This window comes from Dermochelys coriacea, chromosome 10, assembly GCF_009764565.3.
Source record: "Dermochelys coriacea isolate rDerCor1 chromosome 10, rDerCor1.pri.v4, whole genome shotgun sequence".
NCBI lineage: Eukaryota > Metazoa > Chordata > Testudines > Dermochelyidae > Dermochelys > Dermochelys coriacea.
In genome coordinates, this window is record NC_050077.1 from 35,004,211 (window position 1) to 35,021,359 (window position 17,149).

The 17,149-nt window shown below is 46.2% G+C and overlaps 1 protein-coding gene across 2 annotated transcripts in view; it reads left to right on the forward strand.

The window, feature by feature from the left end:
- Window positions 1-17,149, forward strand: part of DNAAF8 (dynein axonemal assembly factor 8) — a 152,847-nt gene that overhangs the window by 67,502 nt on the left and 68,196 nt on the right. For both annotated transcript variants that reach the window (XM_043493524.1, XM_038420719.2), the window contains one exon: window positions 12,962-13,078. In XM_043493524.1, the coding sequence (XP_043349459.1) occupies window positions 12,962-13,078 (117 nt within the window). The remainder of the gene's footprint in view (window positions 1-12,961; window positions 13,079-17,149) is intronic.

The window sequence follows — 17,149 nt, forward strand, 5'->3', positions numbered from 1 at the left end:
TAAACTAACACGATGATGTTTGCCTGAAATAAGGTTGGAGAGGTGTGAATTGATCCAGTTCATCACAATGGTTTGTTCACTCTGGAGCCGAATGACTGTAAATTAACTGTGAACACGGCTAGCTATTCCACAGATGATTGGTTAGCCGAACCATCCAGTTAACATTCTTATCCATCATAGCTGGATGTGGTGGTACATACTGAGGGAGGAGGGTGCAGTGGGGTATCTAGTTGCTGTCAACGTTTGCTGGAGGACGGGAATGTGGAATTCAATGCTACCTCCTCCTACACTTAAAATCACCTCTGTCCCTGCCCTAAAGTGCGAAGAAGAGAAAGCAAGGTACATACCCGTCCCAGTACCAAATTCTCAACTACCTTGTGTATGCCAATATCCAGGACTGCCCTCCCGCCCCCACCATCCTGGGTGGTAGAAACCTTAATTGCCCTCTCCCTAGCAATCCAAACCTCCACCTGCCCCAGGCTGATTGCACAATGCATTCATGCATTTTCAATACTAAAATCTGCCCCACATTGAAATTCTGGGAGTTCTGTAAAACAAATTGAATTTAGTATCACAATAAATAACACAAGGGATTGGACCACGTGGTGGCGGAGAAGGGAGAGCATTTAGCAGTAATGCCCCAAATCAAGGGTCCTTGCAGCCTAATTCTGGGGTCCTTGCCATGTAAATCTGAAGTCCCTGCTGTAAACAGTTCCTGCTGTGCTACATCAGACTTGGGTCTTGAATATGTCTCACCACTGTTGCCTGAGCACCAGCTTCCAGTGCCTGTGTCCCTGGCACTTTCTTTAATGCTGTTGATGCTTTCACTGCCAATGGCATTGACACAGCTGAGGTTGGTGGCTCCTTTGTCAATGCTCCTGCCACTCATCTTGGCTTAAACCTGAAGATGCCAAATGAGCTGGTGGAGACAGTTAATGTGGATCATGCGAAGGAGCTAGGAGAGTCTCTGAGGCACCTTCTATGGAGATAGAGAAGAAAGCCAATGACTTTCTCATGGAGGATTTGAACAGCGTTTCTTTCCATTTCTTATGCTGGGAAGCACCAAGGGCTTTGGGGATGAGATAAGGAAGTAGCTAGAGTGTTCCCTCCCGCAAATCCGGCTATGGCTTCCTGCTTTGGCTGGGAAACATTTCTCAGGCTAGTAGATTCTATTTGCTACATAAAGATTATTTTCAGATTCTCTTGACATAGTTTGATGGTCAAGCCTTTTCTTTAGCTCTTGTGGGGAATGAGTGCAGAATATGCTTGTATCCAAGAAGGGAAATGTCAGAGCTCATTGTTTTCTTGTGCGATGGCCGGAGTAGCCAGGCTTCTGTAGAATATGCTTCCCCTTCCTACTTTCATTGTTTCTGCTCTGTATTTTGCAACCCATTTTTGTTGTGCTGTGAAATCTCTTCTCCTAACTGTGTCTGGCTTCATCTCTGCGATCTTGTCTGAAACAAAACAATGGCTCCAGGTTGCTTTTTAATGATTCTTTAAGAAAAAGTAATGTTTGTTTTCAGTCTCAGCTATACTATAGAGCAATCTTCTCCAGTGCCTTCAGGTGACAGAAATCTGAGTATGTCTCCTGAACAACAACCAAGAAATTTGATAGTTATAAAGAAAAACACAGGATGCCACCAGGTAGGAACGGGGCACCCTAGTCCTCTTGGGAATAACACTGGGCCAAGATTTTTTCTGTGCCAAGGTCTGTTTGGTAGGGGACTGTCAGGGAGATGATCAGGCTGCTCCCCAGCCCCAGCATAAGTCAGAGCAGCTTTGGGGCTGCTGTAACTTCTGTCAGTTGCTCATAGTCCCCAAGGGACCATACAATCATAGAATCTCAGGGTTGGAAGGGATCTCAGGAGGTTATCTAGTCCAACCCCCTGCTCAAAGCAGGACAAGTCCCCAACTAAATCATCCCAGCCAGGCTTTATCAAGCCTGACCTTAAAAACCTCAAAGGAAGGAGATTCCACCACCTCCTTAGGTAACCCATTCCAGTGCTTCACCACGCTCCTAGTGAAAAAGTTTTTCCTAATATCCAACCTAAACCTCCCGCATTGCAACTTGAGACCATTACTCCTTGTTCTGTCATCTGCTGCCACTGAGAACAGTCTAGATCCATCCTCTTTGGAACCCCCTTTCAGGTAGTTGAAAGCAGCTATCAAATGATCAATGAGTGAGAATTGTTCTACTATGTCCCGTTTCACTTCTGACACACCCTATGTGCCAGGGTATTGGGGGCAGTTGGCATAGGAGCTGACTATGCTGCCTTGTGCCAGTAGAGAGCTCTCCTACTAGGGGAATTCTCAGCAGCCATTCAAGGCCAGCTTCCTCCACTTTACACCCCCTGAGTGGTGCAAAGTGGCTAGAACGTAGGCAGAGATTCTCTCCCACTTTTCCTGAAGATAACAGGGTGGCTTTCAGTCACCATGTGTAAGCTGGTTTAATGGTGCCTCTGGGCCTGATTCTGCTCTCACGCCACTGTTCCACTGGTGCAACACTGATCATTTCAGTGGAGGAAGTGAGAAGAAAATCAGGTCCTGAGGCTAAGCTGATGTAACTTACACCTCCTTCTTGCCTCTCTCTCTCAGTGTATGTTACGCTCCTTTACTGGCATGTCACTTATACCCCTTTATCCATCACTTCTCTTTGACCCTTGATCCTAACATATACTGTGTGTCCTTTGAATCTTTAGCTTGGCTGTGTGGAGCTCCCATGATGTACCATGATCTCCCCTCTTGGAGATGGGAAGGGGTACATCATGGGAGATGTAGTCCGGCCAGGGAGCCCAGCCCTTAGAGGAGAATGGGGACATGAGGCAACTGAACTAGAACTCCCATGTGGGACTGCAGCATTATGTCCAAATAGAAATATTTTGGTTTTCAAGTGCTTGGTTTTCAAAGAAAAATAAAAAATTTCCACGGAAAGCAGCCACTTTTTGTGAAAAAAATCATTTTGCCAGAAACCCAGTTCTCCATCAAAAATAGTTTTGATGGAACATTTTCAACCATCCCTGGTAAGGAGGCATCACTGGCAGAGCAGGGGGTTGGGGGGATGTGTGAAAAGAGACATGGATAGAAAATAGAGGATAAGGCAGAGTTTATATTTAGAGCCCGGAAGGTGATCACAGGAGATTGAACTCCCCTATTGAAACAAGTTCTTTTGAAGAGGCCTGGGAACAGGGCCTGGGTCAAGAGAAATGAAAATGTCACTCCTCTTGTGCACCAACATGCATCCAGCTGGCCAACACTGACTCGTGCTGAAAAGGAACAGCAGAAAAGATCAGAAATAAATGGGCTTCCCTGGCCCCTGAATGATGCATCCGATGAAGTGAGCTGTAGCTCACGAAAGCTTATGCTCTAATAAATTTGTTAGTCTCTAAGGTGCCACAAGTACTCCTTTTCTTTTTGACATTATTCATAGTTTCTGATAACAGTGGGATCACTCAGCTACCCAACAGGGGATGGTAGATTATGTACCAAAGCAAGGCTCATCCAAGAATTTTATCCATCTGTGTTTACATGATTCTCCCCTAAATATGTGGTTAGATTTCTATACAATGCATGCTGAAAGAGGTCCCCTCTTCTCGGACATTTAAAACTAGACTGGTCTAAATACTAGCTAATATATTGTAGGCACCAGTGGGGCATTGACCCGTGAGGAGAAGGGTCAACTAGATCAACAAATAGGACTTCCTACCTCCATTTTCTATGACTCTGTGAATATCATATTTGGGATAACTGCCAGACAATACAATCTGACATATCATGGGTACAATGTATAAAGGCCTCTGATTCCATGATGTCCATTAGACATCACTTCTTTATTTGCTAGCTAGCAATGTGGCTGATAAATATATAAATGGCCTGATTTTCAAAATCTAAGAAGTCTAGGGCCTATTTGCAGGTGTGTACCTTTGTAGTCACAGTCACTGCAACTTAAGATGGCCCATAATTTGTAATTCATTCCCTTCCTGCACAATCAATGAGAGGGTCTTTGGGTCAGATTATTATTCCAGTAGCAGGAGTTACTTCACTGAAATCAATAGGCTTGAGTCTGATGTTACTGATATTAGTGTCACTTATAGTGAATGGGAAATAGGTAATCTCAACTGAATTCTGCCCTTATTTACCACCATACAATTTCTTACTTACTTGAGGCTGCAGAGGTGTCAATGAGACAGGGCTTGGCCCATTTGATTTAAGTAACTAAAAGGTAGTGAAATAATGCAAGAAATGGGAAATTGAGATTGACACTCAAACTCCTACAATGGGGCAAACCAAGAGTCAGCCTTTCCCTCGAGTTTCCTAAACTATGCTAGGTTGTGTCCTAACTAGAGCTGTGTGAATAGCAATAAAGGTTTCCATGGAGATTTGGCCTCATTCTGGTTCAAGTTTGGTTTGATCACTTTTGCCCTCTTTCTCTTTCTCCTTCTTGAATATTCATGGGGGTGAGTTTTTGTGCCAGGGTCAGCCTGCATGCATGCAACACCACAGCTCATGTACAAGTAACACCCTGTTTGTGTTCAGATACGTGATAGCACCAAGTGTGCTCGTGGGGCCATCATAGATCTTGTGGGCTTAGGCATAAGGACGGTAAGAAGTAGAGCAAGAATAGGGAGGGAAATAAGGGATTTCCTACAATAAACAGCATTGTTTGAACATCGTGAACAACAGAGGGGGAGAGCTGGGGTCTCCAGTTGGAAAACGGTGCTGGTAAGGTCTCTCTCTGAGAGACACTTGGCTCATGTGCTACGGAGTGCCCACAAGTGATTGAGGGTGCGGCATGATCACCCAGACACAGCTACCTACAGGTGCTGCAGCACATCCACATTCCTGTGACTGTGCCACCAGATGGGTGCCCTGCCCAAGGGCTGCTGAGGGTATGTCTACACTACGAAATTAGGTCAATTTTATAGAAGTCGATTTTTACAAATCAATTTTATACAGTCGATTGTGTATGTCCCCACTAAGTGCATTAAGTCGGTGGAGTGTGTCCTCATATCGTGGCTAGCATCGACTCACAGAGTGGTGCACTGTGGATAGCTATCCCACAGTTCCCGCAGTCTCCGCTGCCCATTGGAATTCTGGGTTAAGCTCCCAATGCCTGATGGGGTAAAAACTTTGTTGAGGGTGGTTTTGGGCACATGTCGTCAGTTGCCCTCCCTCCCTCCGTGAAAGCAATGGCAGACAATCGTTTTGTGCCTTTTTTCCTGGGTTACCCGTGCAGACACCATACCACGGCAAGCATGGAACCCACTCAGCTCACCAGCACCACTGCTGTTGTGAGCATTGTAAACACCTTGCGCATTATCCTGGAGTATGTGCAGAACCGGGCTAAGAGACGCCAGCATGAGGATGATTGTGATGAGGACATGGACACAGACGTTCCTGAAAGCACGAGCTGTGGCAATTGGGACATCATGGCGCCAGTGGGGCTGGTTGTACAGTGGAATGCCGATTCTGGGCCTGGCAAACAAGCACAAACTGGTGGGACCGCATCGTGTTGCAGGTATGGGATGATTCACAGTGGCTGTGAAATTTTCACATGTGTAAGGCCACTTTCCTTGAACTTTGTGAGTTGCTTTCTCCCACCCTGAAGCGCAGGAATACCAAGATGAGAGCTGCCCTGACAGTTGAGATGCAAGTTGACAGTTGAAAAGCTTGCAATGCCTGACTGCTTCTGGTCAGTTGGGAATCAATTTGGAGTGGGCAAGTCTATTGTAGGGACTGCTGTGATCCAAGTAGCCAATGCAATCACTGACATTCTCCTATCAAGGGTAGTGACTCTGGAAAATGTGCAGGTCATAGTGGATGGCTTTGCTTCAATGGGGTTCCCTAACTGTGGTGCGGCGATAGATGGAACGCATATCCCTATCCTGGCACCAGGCCACCTTGCCAACCAGTATATAAACCGCAAGGGGTACTTTTCAATGATGCTGCAAGCACTGGTGGATCACAAGGGACATTTCACCAACATCAACGTGGGATGGCCGGAAAAGGTGCATGACGCTCGCATCTTTAGGAATTCCGGGCTGTTCGAGCAGCTGCAAGAAGGGACTTACTTTCCAGACCAGAAAATTGCTGTTGGGGATGTTGAAATGCCAATAGTTATCCTTGGGGACCCAGCCTACCCCTTGCTCCCGTGGCTCATGAAGCCATACACAGGCAGCCTGGACAGTAGTAAGGAGCAGTTCAACTTTTGGCTGAGCAAGTACAGAATGGTGGTAGAATGTGCCTTTGGACATTTAAAAGCTCGCTGGCGCTGTTTGCTGACTAGGTTAGACCTCAGCGCAACCAACATTCCCATTGTTATTGCTGCTTGCTGTGTGCTCCATAATATCTGTGAGAGTAAGCTGTGTGTGTTTCTCCTTGCTGCAAACTCACCCCCTTTGTTGATTTTAATTCCCTGTAAGCTAACCACCCTCCCCTCTTCTATCACAGCTGGCAAAGGAAATAAAGTAACTATTGTTTTGAAACCATGCATTCTTTCTTTATTAATTAAAAAAAAGTGAGATAACTGACAAGGTAGTCTGGATGGTGTGGGGGAGGAGGGAAGGACAAGGCCACAGTGCTTATTGTAGCCACACTACAAATCAAAATTGTTTGAATGACAGCCTTCTGTTGCTTGGGCCATCCTCTGGAGTGGAGTGGCTGGGTGCTTGGAGCCTCTCCCCCCCCCTGCATTCTTGGGCATCTGGGTGAGGAGGATTGGAACTTGGGGAGGAGGGCAGGCAGTTATACAATGGATGCAGCGGGGGTCTGTGCTCCTGTTGGCTTTCCTGCAGCTCCAACAGATGCTTCATCATGTCCATTTGCTACCCCATTAGTCTCAGCATTGCCTCCTGCCTCTGCTCTTCGCGCTCACTTAGTGCTTTCCTGGCCTCTGCCTCCATGCATTAAGCTGTGCCCTATCAGTGCGGGAGGACTGCATGAGCTCGGAAAACATGTCATCGTGAGTGCATTTTTTTGCCTTCTAATCTACGATAACCTCAGGGACGGAGATGATAGGGGGAGCATAGAAACATTTGCAGCTGGGGGGAGAAAGAAAGGGAGAGTAAAATTTAAGATGATACATTTCTGAGAACAAAAGGGAGACTCTTTCACAGTGAATCAAGCAATTCACAGCAGACAGCACATGTACAAGGTACATGGTTGCATTTAGGTACAAGGTTGCATTTTGCCTTTTATATTGAGCACCTGCCAGTATGGTGACACATCACACATGGTTGAGCAACAGAATTTGGTTTCCAGGCAGTCATGGTAAGCCTTTTGGTACGCCATGATAAGCCTTTTGGTATGTGGGGTTGTCTTCTTCTGCCTTCATAACATGGGAATTGTTTCAAATTGCAGCACCATCCTTTCCCATAGCAAGCAATGCCGGTTGGGTTTCACATTTAAAAGGAGGGGCTGCGGTTTTCGGGTGGATGTGCAGCACACACCTCCCCCCACCCCACCTCATGGCTATTCTCTGGGATGATCGCTTCACCCCTCCCCCTACCGCATGGCTATTCTCTGGGATGATCCTTTCACCCCTCCCACCTCTGCGTGACTATTCTCCGGGATGATCCCTTTTAGCCAAGTGCAAACAACTCAGCGTGAACTGGGTCCTTTTACTGTTCCCTTACAAAAATTCCCCTATTTCAACCAGGTGACCATGAATGATATCACTCTCCTGAGGCTAACTCAGAAAGATAAAGACCGAATGCTGCTTGAATGCGACCAAAACCCAGGACCATTCGCTGCCATGCATTGTGCTGCAATGATTCCAGACTACTTGCTACTGGCTTGGCATGATAAAGTGTCCTACCGTGGAGGACGAAATAAGGCAGCCCTCCCCAGAAACCTTCTGCGAAGGCTTTCAGAGTATCTCCAGGAGAGCTTCATGGAGATGTCCCTGGTGGATTCCCGCTCCATCCCCAGACACATTAACAGACTTTTCCAGTAGCTGTACTGGCTGTGAATGCATCCCAATTCTTCAGGGAAAATCAGACATTAAACATTATTTCTTTTAAACCCTGTACTGTAGTTACAAATGTGCACTCACCAGAGCTGCCTTTTCCAGCTTCAGGGTCCAGGATCCCGCCCTGGGAGGGTATTGACTCCAGGGTGATGAAAAGGTCCTGGCTGCCGGGGAGAACGGATTCACTGTTTGCCTGCTGCGCATTCTCCTCCTCCTCCTCCTCTTCCTCATCCACAAAATCCTCCTTCCTGTTGCGTGAGACTCTCCCCTTGCAGGTGTACAGTGGTGGGGTAGTGGTAGGGTCTCCCCATAGAATGCCATGCAGCTGATCATAGAAGCGTCATGTATGGGGCTCTGACCTGGAGCGACTGTTTGCCTCCTTTGTCTTTTGGTAGGCTTGCCTGAGCTCCTTAACTTTCATGTGGCACTGCTGTGTGTCCCTGTTGTAGCCTCTCTCCACCATGCCCTGTGCAGTTTTGGCATATATATTAGCATTTCTTCTTTTTGATCGGAGTTCAGCCTACACAGATTCTTTCCCCATACAGCAATCAGATCCAGTATCTCCCTTTCAGTCCATGCTGGAGCTTGTTTGCGATTCTGGGGGGACTGAATGGTCACCTGTGCTGCTGAGCTCACCACACTGACCAAATAGGAAATTAAATTCAAAATTTCCTGGGGCTTTTACTGTGTACCTGGCTAGTGCATTGGAGTTCAAAGTGCTGTACAGAGCGGTCACATTGGAGCACTCTGGGATAGCTCCTGGAGGCCAATACCGTCGAATTGCGTCTGCACTATCCCAAATTCGACCAAGAAAGGTCGATTTTAGCGCTACTCCCCTCACCGGGGAGGAGTACAGAAGTCGATTTTAAGAGCCCTTTAGGTCAACGGAATGGGGTTCGTTGTGTCGATGCATATTTACTATTTTTTGTGTAGAAAGAATAGTAAATATGGCAGTGACCAGCTTGGCTTAACAGTGAAATCCTTGCTGATCTTAAACAGAAAAAGAAGCTTACAAGAAGTGGAAGTTAGGACAAATCACCAGGGAGGAGTATAAAAATATTGCTCAGGCATGCAGGAGTGAAATCAGGAAGGCCAAATCACACATGGAGTTGCAGCTAGGAAGAGATGTTAAGAGTAACAAGAAGGGTTTCTTCAGGTATGTTTGCAACAGGAAGAAATTCAAGGAAAGTGTGGTCCTCTTACTGAATGAGGGAGGCAACCTAGTGACAAAGGATGTGGAAAGAGCTAAGGTACTCAATGCTTTTTTTGCCTCTGTCTTCACGAACAAGGTCAGCTCCCAGACTACTGCACTGGGCAGCACAGCATGGGGAGGAGGTGATCAGCCCTCTGTGGAGAAAAAAGTGGTTTGAGAATATTTAGAAAAGCTGGACTAGCACAAGTCCATGGGTCTGGATGCGCTGCATCCGAGAGTGCTAAAGGAGTTGGCTAATGTGATTGCAGAGCCATTGGCCATTATCTTTGAAAACTCATGGCGATCGGGGGAGGTCCCAGATGACTGGAAAAAGGCTAATGTAGTGCCCCTTTTTAAAAAAGGGAAGAAGGAAGATCCAGGGAACTATAGGCCAGTCAGCCTGACCTCAGTCCCTGGAAAAATCATGGAGCAGGTCTTCAAGGAATCAATTCTGAAGCACTTAGAGGAGAGGAAGGTGATCAGGAACAGTCAGCATGGATTCACCAAGGGCAAGTCATGCCTGACGAATCTAATTGCCTTCTATGACGAGATAACTAGCTCTGTGGATGAGGGGAAAGCAGTGGACGTGTTATTCCTTGACTTTAGCAAAGCTTTTGATACGGTCTCCCACAGTATTCTTGCCAGCAAGCTAAAGAAGTATGGGCTGGATGAATGGACTATAAGGTGGATAGAAAACTGGCTAGATCAGCGGGCTCAATGGGTAGTGATCAATGACTCCATGTCTAGTTGGCAGCCGGTATCAAGCAAAGCGCCCCAAGGGTCGGTCCTGGGGCCGGTTTTGTTCAGCATCTTCATTAATGATCTGGAGGATGGTGTAGACTGCACCCTCAGCAAGTCTGCAGAAGACACTAAACTGGGAGGAGTGGTAGATACTCTGGAGGGTAGGGATAAGATACAGAGGGACCTAGACAAATTAGAGGATTGGGCCAAAAGAAATCTGATGAGGTTCAACAAGGACAAGTGCAGAGTTCTGCACTTAGGACAGAAGAATCCCATGCACTGCTACAGACTAGGGACCGAATGGCTAGGCAGCAGTTCTGCAGAAAAGGACCTAGGGGTTATAGTGGATGAGAAACTGGATATGAGTCAACAGTGTGCCTTTGTTGCCAAGAACGCTAATGGCATTTTGGGCTGTATAAATAGGGGCATTGCCAGCAGATCAAGGGACGTGATTGTTCCCCTCTATTCGACATTGTTGAGGCCTCGTCTGGAGTACTGTGTCCAGTTTTGGGCCCCACACTACAAGAAGGATGTGGAAAAATTGGAAAGTGTTCAGCGGAGGGCAACAAAAGTGATTAGGGGACTGGAACACATGATTTATGTGAAGAGGCTGAGGGAACTGGGATTGTTTAGTCTGCAGAAGAGAAGAATGAGGGGGGATTTGATAGCTGCTTTCAACTACCTGAAAGGGGGTTCCAAAGGGGATGGATCTAGATGTTCTCAGTGGTAGCAGATGACAGAACAAGGAGTAATGGTCTCAAGTTGCAATGGGGAAGGTTTAAGTTGGATATTAGGAAAAACTTTTTCACTAGGAGCGTGGTGAAGCACTGGAATGCGTTACTTAGGGAGGTGGTAGAATCTCCTTCCTTTGAAGTTTTCAAGGTCAGGCTTGACAAAGCCCTGGCTGGGATGATTTAGTTGGGGATTGGTCCTGCTTTGAGCAGGGGTTGGACTAGATAACCTCCTGAGGTCCCTTCCAACCCTAATATTCTATGATTCATGTTAAAATCGACCTAACGCTGCTAAATTCTACCTAATCCCACAGTGTAGACCAGGGCCGAGTGGGACCTTCCCATTTATGGTCAGAGCTTAAAAAGCAGGAGTGGGGTGGCAGGACACATGCAAGGGAAAAAGGCCACAGCAACAGGAGAAGCAATGTGCTGGAGAGGTCCTTGCTGCTTCTGCATTTGATTGGTGAGTAGTGAAGTGACCTCTGAGCAGCTGCCAGGGATTTTCAGGATTGGGGTCTCTGGGGTTTCCCAGCCTGCATGGCCTAATCTGCATTGCACTGCTACCTGCGTAGCACAGAGGAACTGACAGAGACCTTTGGGACCAGAGTCGTTTTTTTTTTACCTTAGGTTGGTGATTTCTCACTTCTGTTTCTATCATTGTCATATTTTCCACAGCAAAGAAGTGTGATGTTACAGGCAGAAGCTGGTGCACAGTGAGCTGCAGAAACAAAGGGACAGATCCTCCATTGGTGTAAATTGAGGTAGTACCATTGACTTCAACAGAGCCATGCCAAGCTACAGCAGCGGGGATCTGCCCCTATGGAGTTCTGCCTGTTAACATCACCTGACCTCAAAATTCTGTTTCCATGCAAATGACTCTTATAATGTTAATAATAATTAATAATAATAAAATTAAAACAAAATGCTGCTGCAGCACAGGGCCAGGAGGTGTCAGTGGGGTTTTAACATTACTCAAATGAATTGCTTTTGGTTGTTGTTGTTTTTAAACATTTATAGAAAGACATGAAGTCCATATTATTTGTGCAGCAGAGCAGAATATATCTCAGGTGCTTACACAAATAAACTGTGTTATATGTACTTTGTAGGCCAGAATGGCAGTTTTTTGTGTAATTAGCCCAAGCTCTATCTGTAATAAAAATCTTAATAAGACATTTGTGAAATTTCATTTCTTTTCCATGGAATACATTCTGGTGGCATCTGAGCTCAAAAGACATCTTAATCTCTAGGGTCAAATTCACGGCTGGTGTAAATTTGAGTTGTTCAACAAAAGTTGATGGAGCCATGCTGATTTACACCGGCTGAAGATCTGGCTTAGAATTGATTTTTTTTTCCAATCAGAGGGCTAAATTCTGCTCTGTGTAAATCCCAAGTAATTCCACGGATATTCCTGGAGTGATTCCAGATTTACACTGGTATAACTAAGCAGAATTTGTCCCATTTAAGCAGAACTTGGCCTATAAGAGTTCTCCCCGTGTTCTGTAAATGCATTAATTCTTAGGCTGTATCTTGCATGCTAATCTTCAAGCCAGAACAAATTGTTATGACTGGGAAGTAGCTGACATGTCCTTAAGCATAGAGGCTCAAACTTACAATTTTACAAATCTTACAATTTGCTTGGTTTGCTGCACAGAAAATGTGTATGTAATAATACAAAGTCAGGTGTATAGTTTATGCTGGGTAATGAAATGCCTCCAGGGTGCTGCGACTGTGGGGCTAAAGGCCAGCCTCTCATCTGCCTCAGTAGTGACTGCATCTAAAATAACAGGATCTCCGGAAATGTGGTGTGTTTGATTTGCTTTGATGAACTGACTTTGGTTTCATTCTTGTAACAATTGGCTGATTCCTATCCTGGTAGCAATGTTCAACAGCTAACCAAATTCGTCTCATCATGTAGCCCTTTCCAGTGAGATGTTCAGAACCCTCACTGACAGGCAAGGCGCAGAAGTGCTCAGCATATTGCAGGCTTATAGATCGGCCTGATCTTGCAATCCCCCATTGCATGTAACATCCATTGAAGTCAGTGGGTGGTCTGCAAATGGAATGATAGCTGGGTTGATCCCTAATTATGTTCATTCTCCCAAGATACCAATTGTAACAGATCTGTGCTCTTGGATGTCATTTCAAGTAGTCTTTATTGCACCTAATGGGACAGATAGAACAAAAAATGCCATGATATTGGACTAATGAGTATAATCCTTTGTCACTTTTTCTGATCTTTAGCCTTAGCATTACCCATGCTGTCTTTTTCAGTTCCTGACTTTGAAGGATCAAGATAATTCACAAATAAAAGCTGTCTTTTGTGCATTTCAGGCAGTAGAGAAAGCATTTACAATGCCAGCTGGGTTCTACTGGCAGACAGTAGAGACTGATGAAAAATACTTCCTTAACAGTACTGACATTGGGGCTAGTGCAGATATAGACACTGAGGTAAGAGCTCCTTTCTAACTTGCAGAATGAAGTGGATATCTGAGGGATGATCAAAACTGGCATGAAATGTTTGAATTCATATGATGGGTACAAATAATCAAACTTTAAACATTTCTCACTCAGAGCTAAATATGTCACCCTAGCCTTTGGTGTCATCATTTTTCCTGTGCCCGTTGCTCTGAGCCTGAAAAGATTAAACTCAGAAATGTCTGAGCTGCAGAAATCGCTGCTAGCCAGGTGCATATCTGCAGTGGTAGACGCATTTTGAAAACCCAGACCAGCTTGACTGCAAATTGATCTGCCATAGACCTTGCCTGGCTTTTAGAACTTGTACAATAAAAAGTTGAATAAGTCTGATTCATTTGGGGAGGCTTTTAAAGCTTCATGCTGCTGTTTTAACTTTCTTCCAGCTAGATGGACAAGCTGCTTAGAATGATTTTGATTCCACACATCTGACTTGACCCTGCAGGGTGCTTGATAGTCCACCAGTGGCACTTAGGATCAGGGAGTGACTTATCTCTCTAGAACAACTCTTGTGGCTAGTTCAGAAGTGACCCTGTTGAGCTTCTAGAGCAGGGGTGGGCAAACCTTTTGGCCCGAGGCCCACATCTGGGTATGGAAATGGTATGGCGGGCCATGAACGCTCACAAAATTGGGAGTTGGGGGTGGGAGGGGGTGAGGGCTCTGGCTGGGGGTGTGGGCTCTGGGATGGAGCCAGAAATGAGTTCAGGGTGTGGGAGAGGGTTCCAGCCTGGGGCAGGGGATTGGGGTGCAGAGGGGGGTGCAGCTGTGGCTGGGGATGTGGGCTCTGGGGTGGAGCTAGGGATGAGGAGTTGGGGGTGCAGGAGGGTGCTCCATTCTGGGACCCAGGGGTTTGGAGGGTGGGAGGGGGATCAGGGCTGGGGCAGGGTGTTGGGGCATGGGAGGGGATCAGGCTCCAGTTGGCGCTTACCTCAAGTAGCTCCTGGAAGCAGCGGCATGACCCCTCTCCGGCTCCTACATGAAGGCATAGCCGGGCAGCTCCCATTGGCTGCAGTTCCCAGCCAGTGGAGCTGTGGAGGCGGTGCTTGGGGTGGGGCCCCCTGTCTGCCCCTATGTGTAGGAGCTGGAGGTGGGACATGCCGGTGCTTCCAGGAGCCGCGCAGAGCCACAGCACGTGCAGAGCAGGGCAAGCCCCCGACACCGCTTGCCAGCTGGAGCGTTGGAATGGGGCAAGCCCTGGACCCTGCTCCCCGGCAGGAGCTTGAGGGCTGGATTAAAATGTCTGAAGGGCAAGATGTGGCCCCCAGGCCGTAGTTTGCCTATCCCTGTTCTAGAGGGAGCTGATTTTGAGCGGGAAAGAGGTCTTCATGGTATGAGGCCATGAATAGGATACATGGTGAGAGGGGAAAAGGACAAAATGGGATGATCCTTGAAGTTTCCCCTATTTTACACAAAGTTGTTCAGTTACTCACATTTCCACCCAGTCTAAGGAGTAACTTACTTTCTTGCTTACAAGGTCTTTGCTAGAGGTTTTATAGGGCAGGAGGCTATGGGAAAACTCATTAGCCAGTCTGAGCAATGGGTTAATATCAGGGGAATTATAACAAAATCAATGGGGAAAACAGAACTTTTTGGTCTGGTTGGAATAGATTTTTTTTATTACTGAGGTAGATTTATAACTTCATTTATCATAATGTTGTAAGCTTCGTTATGTGTTTATGAGAGAATAGCATTTGGTAATACTTCATTTAAAGTATCTGTAACGATCAATTAAATTGGCATTCACTGGAGCAATAAAGCTCCTTCTTGGGGAAAGAATTCTGTACAGAAGGGGGAACCATGAACAAATTGTAGGCCATGCTATGCAGCCGCAAGCCAGACCTTTCAATGTCCCTGAAATCAGGAAAAACCCAGATTCTTACATTTAAGGTTTGTGCTCCTTGAAACAAGAAATTTCCCCTTACAGGAAAGTGAAATACAGAACTGGAACACAAAAAAGGATGAGGATTCAGAATGATTTTCTTTCCTGTTCAGAAATACAGATGTGTATATTCAGTACACAGCAGGATGTCTTTCAGTACTCTTTGTTGAAAGATGTGTTGAATGGGATTAATCAAGAAAACAGGATTTTAAAATATAGATATATTACAGGATACCCTGGTGTACCTGTTTTTGAATTCTCTTCTAGTGTTGATTTTATAGTTTCTAAAAATATAGAAAGTCAGCCATCTAGGCTAATTTTATTTGAAAATGTTTCTTTAATACAGAAAAGGTAACCAGTGTGTTAGATAAATTTCATTCCTTGCCCCAAAGAATCTACAACCTAATACAAGACAAAGGACAGCAGTTTAGATCACAGAAAGCATTATGTTATTAATTAGTTATTAATATTTCTGATTATGTCAGTGCTGAAGGGGCCTATTGTGCTAGGTGCTGGACAAATACAGAACAAAGAGACAGTCTCTGCCACAAAGATTTTATAATGTAAGTAAATATACATCTACACTTACAGCAAGATGTAGAGTACAGACACTGCCAATGTGGGTATAAATAGCACGGCTTATGCAAGTAGAGCAGAGGCAAGGTCTTACTCACTTGAACCTCCACGGTGTGTACTCTACATGGCTCTCTACATGCTTCCAACATCTACACTGGTATTTTTAGCTGTCTAGTGTCCTGCTTCTTCCTGGCTGCTGGAGCCTTTCCCCATTGCAGTGAAAGGCTCTGGCAGGGGAGAGGCAGTGGGACAGCGCTGCCTCTCCCCTTCCAAAGCCTTTCTCTGCTGCCTCCCCCCTTCCAGAGACTTTCCTTACTGCAGTGAAAAGCCCTAGCAGCAAGAAGAGGGTCTGGTAGGGGAAGGCAGCAGGGAAAGACTCTAGCAGCTCCTTGTTACCAGATCCTTTCCCCATTGCTGGAGCCTTTCACTTCCGTGTGTAGCTACACATGTAGGTTCCTGTACTCTATGCTCCACTGTAAGGGTGTGGACATAACCTAAGGCATGGGGATTATTGAAGAGGAGAAGAAGAGAAGAGATATCACTGTACAATTGATGCGAATGGCTGGTTCTCCCTAAAGCAGTGATACTCAGACTGAAGCTCACGAGCTGCAAGTGGCTTTTTAATGTGTCTCTTGCGGCTCTTTGCAGCACATGATATTAAAACACTGTGTGATTTCATTATTGGTTAATAACTTTGGGTAGTTCTACCCTACAAAATTAGGTCGAATTTATAGAAGTCGGTTTTTAGGAAGCAATTTTATACAGTCGATTGTGTGTGTCCCCGCTAAGTGCATTAAGTCGGTGGAGTGCGTCCACAGTACCATGGCTAGAGTCGACTTTCAAGCATTGCACTGTGGGTAGCTATCCCACAGTTCCCACAGTCTTTGCTGCCCATTGGAATTCTGGGTTGAGCTCTCAATGCCTGATGGGGCAAAAACATTGTCGCGGGTGGTTTTGGGTACAAGTCGTCAGTTGCCCCTCCCTCTGTTAAAGCAACGGCAGACAATCGTTTCGTGCCTTTTTTCCATGCGGGTGCCATACTCCTTTCAGCAGACAGTGCAGTAGGGCTGCAAACTGTCGTCATCAAATGCTATGAATCCACCTCGCAGATCCTCTATATAACCGTTGTCATCCACCGCTTCTGCTGCCACTCTGCTCTTCTACTCTCCTGGTGGTCTCGCACGTCTTCTATATGACTGTCGTCATCCACCACTTCCGCTGCAACTCTGCTCAGCTGCTCTTGTCTCGCCATACCACAGCAAGCGTGCAGCCCACTCAGTTGTTGTGTCCTGGCAGCAGTAGGTCTGCAAAACTAGTCATCCAACCACCGCTTCCCCTGCAACTCTGCTCTCCTGCAGACACCATACCACGGCAAGCATGGAGTCTGCTCAGATCACTGTGGCAGTTATGAGTATTGTAAACACCTCACTCATTATCATGCAGTATATGCAGAACCAGAACCTGCAAAAGCAGGCAAGGAGGCGATGGCAGCGTGGTGATGAGAGTTATGAGGACATGTACACAGACTTCTCTCAAAGCACAGGCCCTGGCAATTTGGCCATCCTGGTAGCAATGGGGCAGGCTCATGCCAT